At 39.1% G+C, this 15,336-nt stretch overlaps 1 protein-coding gene across 1 annotated transcript in view; it reads left to right on the top strand.

Moving 5' to 3' along the window:
• Positions 1–15,336, top strand: part of FREM1 (FRAS1 related extracellular matrix 1) — a gene marked incomplete at both ends in the record, with an annotated part of 53,098 nt that overhangs the window by 16,147 nt on the left and 21,615 nt on the right. The window contains 11 exons of the mRNA XM_084305625.1: positions 400–608; positions 1,374–1,467; positions 1,880–2,132; positions 4,078–4,275; positions 5,531–5,716; positions 6,809–7,005; positions 7,912–8,134; positions 9,007–9,151; positions 11,879–12,020; positions 13,427–13,622; positions 14,355–14,619. Of these exons, the coding sequence (XP_084161751.1) occupies positions 400–608; positions 1,374–1,467; positions 1,880–2,132; positions 4,078–4,275; positions 5,531–5,716; positions 6,809–7,005; positions 7,912–8,134; positions 9,007–9,151; positions 11,879–12,020; positions 13,427–13,622; positions 14,355–14,619 (2,108 nt within the window). The remainder of the gene's footprint in view (positions 1–399; positions 609–1,373; positions 1,468–1,879; positions 2,133–4,077; positions 4,276–5,530; positions 5,717–6,808; positions 7,006–7,911; positions 8,135–9,006; positions 9,152–11,878; positions 12,021–13,426; positions 13,623–14,354; positions 14,620–15,336) is intronic.

Below are 15,336 nucleotides of genomic sequence, written 5' to 3'. Positions count from 1 at the left end.
TAGGGAAATGTCCTGATCTCTGCCTGGTTTGTTTGTTTGTTTGTTTTGTTTGTTTGTTCATTTTTATTTATTTATTTTATTATTATTATTAATTTAAAAATTTTTATAGTGAGTAAACTGAGGGCTTCAACCACAACTCCTAAATCCCTATTCTGCATTGTTGCCTTTGAAGGTCAAGAGCCTCCCTGAATGGGATCAGGACTGGGCTTTACATATTAAGGCATACTGTTAGTATACTCTTCAGGTTTTCTAGATGCATTAGAAAAGATTAAAGCCTTTGGTGTTTTGATTTTTAAGATGTCACCTGTCTTAATACTAGAGCAAATTGAAATTGCTGTGTTCAATGTATGTTTGGACATGAAGTAGCAAATATCAGTTAAGCATTTCTCCTCCGTATAGGTTTTTACAAGCCACTTGACAGTGGAAGAGGGTGGCCTGAGCCTTGTCACAGAGGGACACATTCTCATCTCTGATGTGGACACAAAACAAGAACATCTCTTCCTCCTCCTGCAGCGACAGCCTCAGCACGGGGTGGTGGAGCTGGATAGTGTTCCCATGAGTGAAGGTGACAGGTTTTCCTGTGGGGAGCTGCGTACCAGGGCAGTCAGGTTAGAAGAGTGTTTGCTTTTCTTCTCGTGGTGGCTGTCTCAGCTGGATGAGTGAGACGCTTGCAGTGAAGAAGTGTGAGGTGCAGAGGCTACAGCAAGAAGTTCTCACTGCAGCAGGCTCTGGCAATATTGCTCCTGGCCAAAACTACCACCTCAGCCTCAGAGGACCACAAAGGTCACTGTGGAAACTAACTAGAAGTGTGGCCAGTAAACAGAGCTAGAGACCACGTCTGATGTAAATAGGAAGCATTGTCTCACACATGTGAGGAGGAAGCCATGCAGCCATGTAGTTCCTTTGAAGAATGCAACAGTTATCAGCTTTTTTCTTTTAATGAAACTTACAAGAAAGTTTGGTTGTTATTGAAACTGATTAACCTGAAGATGCAAATTTTGCTACTGTATCTGGGGTGAGAACAGGATGCTGACTTTCTGCATGCATGCAGAATTAGAGATCCCTGACTTTGTTACCATCTGTTAGTCAGAGGCTGTTAGTACTGCAGAGAGAAAGCAAGTTTAATAGAGTAGAAATAACAAAGATTCAGTGAAAACTTTTTCGTAGTTGATATCTGCCATATCTTAGGGGTGTTCCTCACATAGGAGACCCCACAAGCCTTCTGAACATACTGTGATTTAGAACTGTAAGTCTTTGATAGGAACCCTTGCACAGGGATTGGCTTTCTATCTGGGCATACACATTGTCTGGCATGATCAAAAACCACAACTTCTTTTTCTGTGTGAAATTAGTATGGCTTCTTTTTCTCACAGGTATTGGCATGATGGCTCTGAGACATTTACTGATGAAATCCTCTTTGCAGCCACAGACAGCATCCACTCTGTAGAGTTCATCCTACATGTCAAGGTCAGTGTGTTGCATACTTCTGAGAGCATTTGCCCATGCAGAAGACTGCAAAGCTTAACTTCTGAAAATCTTCATATTCCCTTGGAAACTGGGAGATAATGGACTTGTTAGGTTTCATTTTCACCCTAGCTTTTGGGTTAATTTGGCAAATCATCCTTATCATTGAGCAAGTAAAGACAGAAGCAATATATGTGTTCCATTTCCTTTACACAGTCTACTTAATTTGGTTTACTTTCACATCTGGATTTTAACAGTGGACCTAATTCAGCTGTTTCAATCTTGTTCACAGAGAGCTCAATGTACTCTTACTGTGACAGTGTGCTGATGGTTTGGTCTGGAAAGCAATGCATTTAAAACAACAGGCTTTCATTGAAATGAAGAATAAAAGATCTTAAATTCTCTTTCTGATTAGGTGTTGCCTGTGAATGATGAGCCACCCATTTTGCAAACAGGCCTCATCCCTGTGGTACACTGCCAAGAAGGTGAAGAAGTGGTCCTCTCCTCCAAGTACATTTATGCCACAGATGCAGACAGTGATGACATGAGATTGATGTTTATGCTGGTTCGCCAGCCCTACCATGGGGTGGTGAGGAAAGCTGGCATAGCTGTGGAGCGTTTCTCCCAGGCTGATGTCATCTCTGGTTTAGTCACATATAAACATACTGGTAAGTGAGACTGGGAGGTGGTCAGGTAGTTTTGGCAGAAAATCTTAACCTTATCCATAAAATCCTCCCAGAAGCTCAGCAGGAGCTGCTGAGAAATCACATGTTGTGATTGGTGAGAAAACTGAGGTGCCTTTGAAACAGGGCTGATGATGTACTACTATCAAATGTTTTAATGTGTTCTCCAAATCACTGTTTGAAATTAAAATTATAGTAGAGCTACGTGAAAGCAACATAATCCTGGACAATATCTTTCACTGCTGCAGATGCAATATTGTTTTTTAAATTATTTTTATCAATATTAATATTAAAATAGAAGCTAAATAGAATCTTTTTGTTTGTTTTATGACACTAAAATATCTTTGACTTTTTTCTTAGTTGTGTAGATAAAGTAATGTAATGCTGTATATATCGATGCTGAGTTATAATAGAGAACTGCTTACAACATAAGGTACTAGCCACTTGCCTCTCCAATTTAGATAGGTACCCACTTTTGGAAAGTTTACAGTCTATCTGTACCAAAAGGTAAAATGTGTTCAGATTTCCTTCAAGAGAATGTGGTGAAAGATGTCATTTTGTGGTTTTATCTTTAAAATCCCCAAATACATTTTTTTAATTACTCACAGAAATCAACGGCTGGTTAGCTCCCTTTCCTACTTAATTTGGTCCTTTTATTAGCATGAAAGAGGTTCTCTTTTCTGCATCTCTGATGACAGCTTTAATTTTATTTATTTTTTTTTCCAAAGGCTCCAGTTTTATGTGTAATTAGTCTGTAATTTTGTGCTAGCGTGGGGAATTTATGTGATATTTTCAGGCTTGGCGCTGTCTAAAATGAACAGCTGGCATTTAAGAAGAGAAGGAAGTACTTGGTTATGGCCACCCATAACAAACTTTTGTGCATTATCCTAAAGATATTGTGAATGCTATTTTAATAGTAGTGTTTTGCAGGGGCACTAAAGGCCAGAAGCTGACTTTCAAGAGTAAAGTCACTTGCATTTGCCATTCCCAATTTTCTGCATGCTAGATGTGCTTCCAGTAGCTGTTGCACAGGAGGCAGGGAGTCACTCCCTTTCCTTCTCAGGCAGTGTATCAGGAGCAACTTGCAGCAGCACTGGATGCAGGCTGCCAGGGCTGCTGAGAAATGGAATGCACTCACCCTCAGATGCTTCTGGTGAGGGGTGGCAGTTGTGGCCTGTTGCGTGACATTCAACATCAGCCCACAGCTTGAAAGTGATTGGATATAGGCATCATATATAGCACAGTAACAAAGCACAGTCCTTGTTACAGTCCATTTTATAGGGTTAAGAGGCATATAGGAATACATGCATTTCTTGGTATGCAAAAATGTTTTCTTCCCGAAGAGCATGAATGTTGCCTCATGTCACAGAGTGACAGTATTTTATACAAGAAAGATCTTTGCCAACTTTCTTGGATGAGGAATCCAGAAAAAATATCCTTTCTGCACAAAAGAACATTCTGAACATGCTTCAGTACAAGCAGAACGGAATCATGAGGACTATTAGCAATTTTATTACAATTGAATATTATATTATTGCAGTAATATTAAAATTATAATATTAAATTATAATTATAATATTAAAATATTAAATTATAACATTAAAGCAGTAATATTAACTTAGTTGTACACTTGTCTACAGCTTTTTATTCTAGAAGAGAAGTAATCTGATTAAAATTATTTAAAAATACCAAACCAAACTGTGGACCAAACAGCCCAAATTAAGAATTCTAGTTATTTTACTGTTTTTGTTTGTTTGTTTGTTTATTTTGTTTTGTTTTGTTTTGTTTTGTTCTTTTGGTCTGTCTCCATCTTTTGATTTCAAATACTGGAGTCTCTCCTTGCAGGATTCAAGACTCTTCTTTGTGAAGTTTTTGAAGTTTTGGTTCCTTATAGTAAAACATTTCTTCTTACTTGCAACATCTTTTCCAGGTGGGGAGATTGGCCTGACTCCTTCCTTTGAGATCTTAACCTTTATTATTTCTGATGGTGAAGCTGGCCCAGATGTGAAAGACTGCTGTTATGATAGACCTCTTCCTCCTCCAGTTCCACTCCATGATCCATTCCCAGTGTATGACCTTAACATCACTATACTCCCAGTGGACAACCAGCCACCATCCATTGCAACTGGTGAAAGCTTCCTCTCACTATAGCATATTATTATAATGTGGGCTATGCAGTAATTAATGTAACAGCTAAAGACTCTAGCTTTTTTTTTTTTTTTTTTTTTTTTTTTTTTTTTTTTCTTTAAGCACCAGGAAGAGTCAGCTGAGATCAACATGCAGAAGTTTTAGATTGAATTTCTATTTATTTATTTATTTATTCTTTTACTAGTGCAGTGCAACCACCAAATTCAGTTGCAGGTGCAAGTATGAGTTCAGCTGCATATTCATGTGGCTAGAAATTAGGGTGCTCAGATCTGCTCCCATCCATCTACACGTGTGTATTGTTGTAGATGTACACTATATCTGGGTAAAACAGAGCAACATCTCATCCCAGAACTTAGGTCCAAACAATTGTCATGTTTATACAATGCAAAAACATACCCATAAGTATCTACATGTATATACCTTTGTGTGTTAAGTATGCAACAGAAATTTAGTTTATATGAGTATGTAGGTATCAAGGAAGGGAATATTTTATTTTCTATGTTTAATTCTGTTAATGAATAGAAACAAATCTAGTCCATATATGTAACTAATGAAATGAATAGATCAGAAGCCACTTTTTCTCTAGTACTTTTCAGGATCAAAAGTTCTCAGCTGAAAAGGAAATTGTGCTGATAACAAACATTTAATGCAACAACTAGCTACTATGTGAAATTTCCATTGAATCACAGGGCTTTGGATGAGGCTTGTAGTATATGTATTAAAGGTGTGCTTTCCATATGCTTGTCTTTTTCTTTTTCAATGTCATTTGTTTGTATGCATCATGTATATGTATGTATTCCAGAGAATATTTAAGCATATGTATGAGTAGTTTTGTAATTTACAGGCTATCACCCAAGCAATGTTCTGGAAATGAAGCATTGTCCCAGCAGGGAAATTAAGCAGTGATGCATGAAAAATTGTTCATTATGAGCAATTCGTAACAGCTATCATGTAATTAATGCTCTGACAAACAGAGGTAACAAGTGATTCTGAGCAGCACATAAACCATACTTAATAACTTACCAGTAAAATGATTGTGTGATACCCTTCCCCTTTACTTATATGATGGGGAAAGTTGATGGTGTAAGCAAAAATTCCCAAGGCAAACCAATGCCCTCAGTAACTCTGAATTTATTGTCATTTCCTCCATAGTTATTATTTCCATTCTTGTTAACAAAAACAATAGTAAGCTGAACTTAATAAGCAGTAATGGTTATCATATTGTTTGTGTGCAGGTGCAAGGTTTGTGGTGGAGGAGGGCTCCTCAGCAGCCCTTACCATTAACCATTTGTTTGCCACTGACCCTGACACCACTGCCGATGACTTAGAGTTTGTCTTGGTTTCTCCTCCCCAGTTTGGTTACATTGAAAATATACTGCCTTCTCCTGGGTTTGAGAAGAGCAACATTGGTATAAGCATAGGTAAGTCTACAAAACATGAAGTAATAGAGAAGATGAAACACAGAGAGAACCATGTGGTGGGCTGTGGAAAGGTAGCTGCAGGTGTGTATGGGCTTATTGGGGAAAGCAGTGGCTGGCAAATTAAGAATTGTAGGATTGTGTAGGGGGAGTTCAAAAAGAGACTGCAACTATGCAAATGTGAACAATTGGCACTTGGAGTGCACAAGCCAGCTCTTGTGTTATGCATTCCAGCTGCAATCCAGTAGAAGTGGCAATAAGAAATATTAATCTGCTTTCTGTGCCTTCACTCTCCCAAGCAACCTTCCCCCAGCCTCTCTTCATTTCTGTCAAAAAAAACCTGTAGCAGAGGATGTGAAAAATCTGGATCCTGTGTTATTCTCCAAGGCCAAGTTGCAAAAGTGATAGAGATAGTAGTTGACTTCAGTCTTTTCCCTGGTCTGCCTTCGAATACCGCAAGGCAGTTTCAATTGCTGCAGAATAAACTGTACCACGCATGCACTGGTAATGCTTACTTGTGTCTTCAGCTGGACACCCAGCATTGCTGAGCCTTTTGGTCCCCGGTTTCTTGGTCTGCCAGTCAAAAACAATCAATGTAATTACTTAGGCCCCAGATGTTTTCTGGGTCTTGTTATCTGGGGCCATTCTGCAGTCTACACTGAGATGGACAGAGTGGTGTGCCACAGAGAGAAGGTCATATGTCCAGCATACTCCTCTGGAAATGTGCATGGTGGCTTTCTCTTCCCAGCGACTGACTTTTTTCCAGTCACAAGCTGGCTTGTGAGTAGTGGAAGAGAAGGATTAACAGCTCCTCTTCTCTCATCAGTCCTCTCATTTGAGCATCATGGGAACAAGGAATTGCCTTCCCTCCCTGCCTTGAGGTCTGAAACTGGGATTTGCAGAGTGTTAGAGGGGAGAGCCTTTTTCTGTCTTTTTCCTCAGTACCCAGTAAGGCAGACAAGAAAATGTCTGAGAGCTTACAAAATCCAAACAATTTGGTCTTTGAAGAAGGGCATAGTTTCAGATTTGTTTATGGTATGTCACACCAGTGGACGGAAGACTGATTGCACTAACTCATTTCTTTAACATTTCTAGCTTCATTTCAGCTGAAGCACCTGAAAGCCCGGAACATAAACTATGTACAAGCCAGGCACATGCGAATGGAGCCAACGACAGACCACTTTGTACTTTATGTCACCGATGGGCTGCATCGCTCAGCAGAGACCCCGTTTTTCGTGTTGATTAGCCCAACCAATGATGAAGTCCCAGAATTCATAGCAAGAAACATCACTGTAAGGACAGAAGAAAAATGCCTGCCATAGTACTACTTTTTATAGAAAACACCCTTTAATATAAATCAGAACATTGTTCTGACATATATTCCTCCGTATCTTTCCCTTCTCGTGTGCAATTCAGCCTAGTTCAGGAAACACCTTAGTTAAATCCCATGTAAACCTGTAAGACACAGCTTCAATGAGCCTGAAGCTGTGCACAGCTCTGTTTGGTAACTTTAAGTAAAGTAAATGAGGTCTCAAAGAAATAAGTCATTCAGACAGCAGAAGGATCTTTATGCTTCTTCTGGTTACACATGAGTCTTTCAGAATTTTTTTGCAGAGTAGTATTTGCTCCTGGCAAAGCCTCTCTCTGAAGACTGTTTTTAATATAAATAATACATCTGTGACTACTATGCCAGGGAAACATGAGTTTATCTTACTGTAAAGAAAAAAGTGTATGCATGTTTATAGATCTATACATATATATGCATAGACATATGTATAAATGTGTATTCATATACACATTTTTATATTGTGTGTATTTTTATATCATAAACATATACGTATGTATATCATATATACATACACATTTATGTGTTTAAAGGCTTTCTCCTCTCTGCATTCACTAATGCTTAACGTGATCTTTACTTACCTAAGTAAATGTCTTAAAATGATCTTTACTTACCAAAGCTTTTCTATTAATAGGGGCAGATATGAATCCCTTTTCTCACCTTTTCATCACCGCAACCACTTACTACTCTATGCCTCTTACACTTGGTTGAAATCAGTAGCTTTGCTCAAGAACTACTGGGAAAGAAGTTGAGGAAACACAGACTCCTAGATTAAAAAGGTCTACTTAGAAAAGTGCGCTAAAATGCTACAGCTTCTTTTTATGTTAAAGATTTTTTTTTCTTTTATTGTCAGGTTCAAGAGGGTGAGATGAAAGAGCTGGATCTCTCTGTTATCAATGCAGTTGATCTGGATGTGCCTCAAGACCACTTGGTATTTGGGGTTGTGCAGAAGCCCTTGCATGGTTTCCTCATTAATGGAGTTCATGGCCATGACACTCTACATTACAAAGAGTTAATTCACCACCACAGGCATGGCTTGCTTGTTCATGAATTTTCTATGGACCTACTGAAGAATGGTAGGTGCAAAGTTCTTCTGACATTGGTCTTTCATTCCTTTAATAATTCATAGCAGACAAAGTGGCACCATAAGAAACCTTCATCACTTATTTATTCATTTGCCTTAGGTATAATTTCAAGATAATTTTAAAGAATATAAACCAACCTATTTAATACTAATGTTATCTAATGATTTGAGGAATTGCCAATAAACTCACCCTGAGAGGCCTACCTGTCAGAAGAGGTAGTAATCTGACTAGAGAGGCCATCTGCCCTGAAAAGAATAAAGGGAGTATTGAAACATATCAATAAACACATTTCAAAATGTTTGACAGTATCTAGAAGAGAGAGATTCATTTAAAAACACGCTGTCTGATTATGAGAAGTCATATTTAGTCATATATATTTATTATGGGGTTCAACATAGCCATAAACGATAAGGGTATGAAATCAGGCTCTATAGCTTACCATTATCTGTTATTAGCTATCTCCAGCACAGATCTTCTGATTGCCCATGGCCATAGCCATAACCACAAGTCCAGCTTTTCTCTCGGAGACTTTAAAGCTCCCTGAGGATTATTCAAGGTACAGAGAGTACTACCTAATTGTCTCACCCTTTCTGTGGTCTCTGTTAAAATGAATTGGAAGGGGGAGAGGAGAAGAAATGTGTCTTCTTCCAGTCTGACAGAGAGCCATTCGTGAAGTGGGTAACTCCTTCAGGCTGGTCAGACTGGTGTCTTTGAGTCACTACTACATTGTTAAATTAATGAATGGCAGCAGCTCACCAAGGTCACTTTGGATTTATTTGTTCTTTTCCTTTCTCTCTTACTCTCTGTCTCACTTCCCTCCCCTTCCCTCCTCCCCTTTCCCCCCCCCCCCCCCACCTCTATAGGAATGAAGCTGATGTACATGCATGACAATTCTGAAAACCTCACTGACAGCTTTAAAATCCAGCTCTCAGATGGGAAACATAAAGTCCTCAGAACCATTTTTGTAAAGGTCATCCCAGTTAATGATGAGAAACCAGTGCTGAGCAAGTAAGCCACATGTTTCTGTCTCTGGCACAGAGCTGAGATCAGACAAAATGATCCAAAAGTGATCAAAGGAGCTAATCTGTGACTGATAAGGAGAAGATTCCATAATTAGTCAGAGATTAATGTCAACACAGATGTTTCTATGTGGGTCACTATCAGAATGTTTAATAAAAGCATTTTTAGTGAAAGACATGTTGAATGCTGCTCAGTATTCAAAATACATAAAACAGGGTTGTTAGTTGCGTATAGGGAGAATACTGGAAAAGAAAGAGGGAGAACATGCCTGTTTTGTTTTTCACAACCTACTTCAAGATGTTTGTCAGGGAGCCCTGATATTTACACATTTCTGCTGGCCACTGTACTGGTATCCACCCCAGATGCTTTGCTTTACCCTTCCCTGCTGCAGCCGCCTGTCAAACACCCCTCTGAAATCAGCTCTTTCACAAGAGTCCACAAGGTTGACACCTCCTTGACTCACCAGGGATAGTCTTTCAGTTTGATGATTCTCTTCTTTGCAATTAAAAATACTCTATTGCTCAGCCCTAATTCAACTTTTTATGAGGTATACACTAATCTCCTTTACTTTCCAATACTAGAATTCATAAATGAATTAGCCCTGGTCAGAAATTGCCTGGCAGACCCTTTTCAGATAGGCAGCTGACTGTGACTGAGCTGAACCTCCTGGACATTTTAGTAGTGAACTTGTCCCTTGGGATCCCCATTTTTCAACTGATGACCTGCCCCAGAATATTTTCATGGCCTACATCCTCCTGGCTGTCTTCCAGACCCAGGCAGGCAGATGGGGAGCTAGAGGCCTGAAGGCTTCGGGGATATGGCTCCAAACCTCCAAAGTCTGTGTTTCGGAAATGACTTGCAGCATGTTAAGCAGGCTGCCACTAATGCAGGAATTTCTGATCCCTCAGGATATTTAGCTACAGAACAGTATGGATTTGGCCTATCTTCAAACCAGACCTATATTTCCCATTGCAGAGAGTTTTGAATTGTTTTGTTTACCATGTAGAGCCTCCTGCAATACAAATGTTAGTTTTTTAGTGAGGATTATCAAAAACCACCCAACACTAACAAGGGACAAAGTCCATTTCAAGTTAGAATAAAGGATATAGTTTATATATTTACATCAGCACAGATTTTACATAAGCACAGATTAAAGGCCATGGCCTTTTTGTTCTTTGCTTATTGAATGTTGGTATGTCTAGTTGGAACTAGATGATCTTTAAGATCCCTTCCAGCTCAAGCCGTTCCATGCTTCTATGTCATTTTCCATCTTTCTCTCTGAAGGAAGGTGATGGAGAGCACTTTTGCCCAGCTGGATCCAGAAAAGGTTGTTTCTTTTGCTGGCAGTACTACATCTTACAAATCACAATTCCTGTAGTGAACAGTAGCATATACTGAGCCATTTCCTTGCAAAACAGCTCTATCATTCTATGAACTTAATGCTTCTTACCTGTTACTCTTCCACTGAGATGCAGTTTGCTGCCAGCAGTTAAGCAGTAGTGCTCTAACATGTCCAATTTGGCACAAAGTGGTTTAGCCACCATATGCAGCTGCCACGTCTTTGCTGTGGGGTATGAACTCCCTTATGCCACTGAGATGTTTTGCAAGTGAACATATGACAATACCTGTAAGCTTTTTCTCACCTTTTGATCTAAGAGCATCTTTTCACCCCAAGGAGTTTCAGTTCTCATCTCCATTAGCTATGGTCAACAGACTGAAGAACGGCTGGCAAACAGTGGCTCTAATCTGCAGTGTTTGCCAAAAACTCAATCTGTCACTACTTGGATTGCATGCTGTAGCAAGGAGTGCCCTTGGGGAATATAAGGCCCCCACGCATTCCCCTTGAAAGCTTCTTCTCAGGATCAGATACATGGGTGCTATAAAGACGTAACCAACTAACTGCTACGCAGATAAATGTTTTGGGATTAGAAAGCATTTGGGGAGCATACCTAAATGTGTTTATCTTCACACACTCTTTGTTTGAATTTTCTTTTCCCTGGTCATACAGTCTTTAGGTCAAACAACTGGTCTTTATGTTTGGATAGCCCCAGCATGATTAGTGATATTAGTGAATTATCAAGGTTGCTTGACCTATCACTCACATGACTTGACATGCCTTGCTATATGATGTCATTGTGGTTGCTTCTCATTTTGCCAAGCATGAAATCATACCCATTTCAGTTTAAATAAGGAAACTAGGAAAAAAGCTCATGTGGCTATTGACTGTCAAGGAGCAGGTGACTTTAACCTATTTACCTGCTTCAAACACCCAGAAAGAAATATGCAACAGGGAGCTCAGAGAATAAGACACTTAGTTCTTTGTAGATGGGTGTCTCTTGAAGATAAAGACGAGCAGTGATAGCTAGTTAACTGAAAAAGAGTCTTTTCTCTAATAAACATCAGAGCCAATATTGTTATGGTCTGCAGTGGCAGTAACATATAATGCAGCTTTTTTGTTTATGGTGTACTCTTCTGGGGGAAAAAGACAGACTTTGTAAATCTGAAGTTGTCATATTGAGCTGCTTTGTTGTTTTTCACCACTGTTAGGAGAAGCTGGTCTATTCTTCTCCTGTTTTGAGCTGAAATAGGAACCTTGTTCCATTCTGTAGATCTTATTTCTGTCAGCATCTGGGTAATCCATATTCCTGGAAAGGAATTTATGTATTGCATTAGTTTTCTTGCATTAAATAAATGCATAACCTTTAACTTTTGCAGGAAGGATGATATAGAGGTGAACATGGGCGAAACTCGAATAATTTCTAGTGCTGTTCTGTCAGCTGAAGATAAAGATACCCCCAGGGACAGAATTTACTACTTATTTGAAAGACTTCCAGAAAATGGTCAGCTTCAGCTCAAGGTTAGGTTTTATATTTTGACAAGAAGCAGGTATGCGAACAACTATCTCTTCTTAAGATAGAATGTAGCTTCTTTTCCTTTTCTCCCAGATCTCTTTCATGTTTTGAAGTAGACTGATGTGGCTAGTTCAATTGTAGAGAGTATTTGAACAAAAAAATGATGCTGTTCCGGAGGCTTTGACACTAAAAGCCATATCCTCAACAGGATGGGAGGGAAGGTGAAAAGCAGGACAGATCATCTGAGGTGACAATGGAGAGAAATGCTGGGATGGACAATCAGTGGGTTGAAACTAAGTGAAAAAAGGAAGGAAAAAAGTTCTAGACCAACAAAGGTGGCTAGTAAGCCATTACTTTAGTTACTTTAGGGTTTAGAAGGAATGGTGGGAGACGTTTCTGAAAGACTAATTAATGAGTTAGAAGAAAAGCATGGGGAGAAGAAAGACCAAAAAAAAAAAAAGAAAAGGATATAGCAAAAGGGGAGTTAGAAAATAAGATTAGAAATGGAATGAAAGATAATTATCTACTAACCAAAGGTAAGATATTAGAACAAAAAAAAAAAAAAAAAAAAAAAAAAAGAGAGAGAGAAAAAATGCCTCTTTTTTATTGCACACACATATAATAGAAAGAAAAAAATAAATTTTAAAAACTTGTGAGCCCCAAAGTATTTTATCGTGGCTTTCTGAAAGAATCTGGGACCATGTGAGGCTTGTGAATTCAAAGGGATCTACACACTGGGACAAGAGAGAGTTACTGACAAGTCTGACAGTTTAGAATATAGAGGGTACCAGAGCGTACTTGAACCTTCTGTGCTTGATATCTTTTGCTCTGAAGCCAGTGCTACTATAACTACATGCTAAATTTCAAATACACAGAGAGTCTAGCTTAGGCTACCATATCATCTTCTGAAAAGCAGGAAATTGTATTGGACACTGCATTTTTCCATTAGACGGCTGGAACTTTCTAAGTTTCTATGCTTCTCTAGAGTTCTCCATAGATTCATTTGTGTTATCCTTTCAGGTATCGTTTGGGACAGAATTATGAGCAGCTTTGTCAGATTAAGAAATAGAAAACACAAGCTGAGTCAGGAACTCTTTAATTTTCATCTTATTGGCGTCTCACTGAGAAGTGTACAGAAACGTGTTTCCCAGAGTAAAAGTCACTAAATTCCATTTACCTGCATTTATTTATGATAGCTCTATTTTCTCCAGGCTTACAGATGCCTGGGAAAAACTGCATCTAAATCCCACCCTTCAAAACATATGAAACATATATGAAGAAAGTCTAAAGCTTAGAAAGGAAGCCAGGTAGCTGCCACTTTCAGTTCTCACAACCACAAATAAACAGAATTAACTGTGGAGGATACACAGGAGATTGCATCTATTTACTGAGGGATGTTTCTTCTTTCTAGGTAGGCAAAGACTGGGTGACTCTCCAAACCAGAATGAAGTGTACTCAGGAAGAACTGGATATGAACCTTGTAAGATACGTCCATACAGGAACTCTAGGGTCCAAGAACCAAGACTGGTTCACATTTTATCTGTGGGATGGGTACAACAGATCCCCAGCTATAGACTTCTACATAAATATCAAGGACATGGAAAAGGGTAAAGATCTGCCTGATGATGTTTTACAGTGCTTGTTTCTGAAACAAAGATGATCTGAGGGCACGTCCTGATACTTTCCTGAGCACTATGTAGGCCCTTGGCAAGTCTCCCTGCAGCCCCCAAAGTCTCTCTGCTCAAATTTCACGCTGATCAGAGCCCTGATGCTCCTGGTGCTGGAGAAGGCATCATGAGATTTGAAAAGCCTCTGCCTAAGGCAGTGCACTCCACCTTGCCTCCAAGGAATCCCAGCTACTTTTCAAACATAATTGACAGTATCTTTCTGAAACTATCTTTATGTGAGTAAATCACAGCATAGAAAAAAAAAATAAAAAATGACAAGAATGTAATAAGAAAAGAAAAATGTTGCTCAAAGACAACCCTTCCTCCCAGGTTTGTGCTGTTGTCCTACAGTCTCTCTTCCTTCACTGGATAGCTATTAAAGCCCTAAATTAGATCAGGCTATCCCAACACCATGTTAGTTTAGGAATGGGTATTGAGACAAACATCAAGAGAGGTTCTGTTCTTTCCACAGTTGGTGGTTTTCAGGCCCTGATGGGATCAAGCTCTGAGAACACTGGATATTGTTAGTACCATGGCTGACCCTACTTTGAGCAGAAGGGTCCTGAAGTCCCTTCCCACGTGAATTTCCCTATAGCTAAATGATGCTAAATGATGAGAGATCAATTTTCACTTCAGTATGACTATTTTTGTGTTGTTTTGCCTATCCTGCAGGAGACATTGCTGTTTTCATAAAACCTCTCAAAGTACCTAAAGGGGATCGGGGTTACATTACAACCGACGTCCTGCTTGCACTGGATGGTACTGACAAGCCAGAGGAGCTGCTGTATGTGATAACTTCCCCACCCCAGTATGGACAAATAGAGTATGTCAGCCACCCTGGAATCCCCATTACAAGCTTCAGTCAAATGGACGTAGCAAGACAAATAGTCTGTTATGTTCACAACACTAAGGCAGCTGTTCCAGAAGATACACTGAGGTAAGGCATGCAAAACCTCATCTGAACAATTTTCCCCTTGTATTTCTTGCATATCCACTAAGAAAAGAAAAAAATAAATAAAAGAAAGAGGAAGCTCTATGGGAATATTCAATATTTATATAGCTAGTTGTGACTGCCTTAGTAATAACTGTATTTTCTAATTGATGCTTAAATAGTAGCCAGAGGCACATGCAATTAATGATACTGGCTTAAATATTATCATAGCACCCAAGCTTACACAGATGTTAAGATTTAAGTGGGGGAGATGGACCAAGAGTATCCTCTGTGTAAATTTCCTTTGGTTTCTTGCTGTGGACGGATGTGATAAAACAGCTTCATCCAGCTATTAGCCAACTGCTTGCTTTTCCATTCGTATTTATTATGTCTATTCTCTTGTAGGCTTTTTGAATGCATAAATTGTTCTTCGACACACTGGAAACAATTAATCAATTCTGACTAGCTTCTAATGGCTCATAAAATCATGTAGAAACTGGATTTTTTTTTTTTTTGGAGCAAACCTGGCTACTTATAGGTGCAATTCAGCAGTCTAGTGATATTTAAATTTGCTTCACATTATTCTGAACCTTTCCCTTATACCAGCTTAGACTAGGCTCAATCCTAAAGTGAGTATTTCCTTATTTTATTAAATAAACTTCCCTTGTTTAGTGAATGGAATGATGCAATGAGTTATCCTCAGGTAAAAACAGGGGATATGTA

The sequence above is a fragment of the Netta rufina genome (assembly GCF_964035555.1).
Source record: "Netta rufina genome assembly, chromosome: Z".
Classification (NCBI taxonomy): domain Eukaryota; kingdom Metazoa; phylum Chordata; class Aves; order Anseriformes; family Anatidae; genus Netta; species Netta rufina.
The sequence above is the reverse complement of the archived record's forward strand: the minus strand, read 5'-3'. Positions and strand labels throughout refer to the sequence as shown.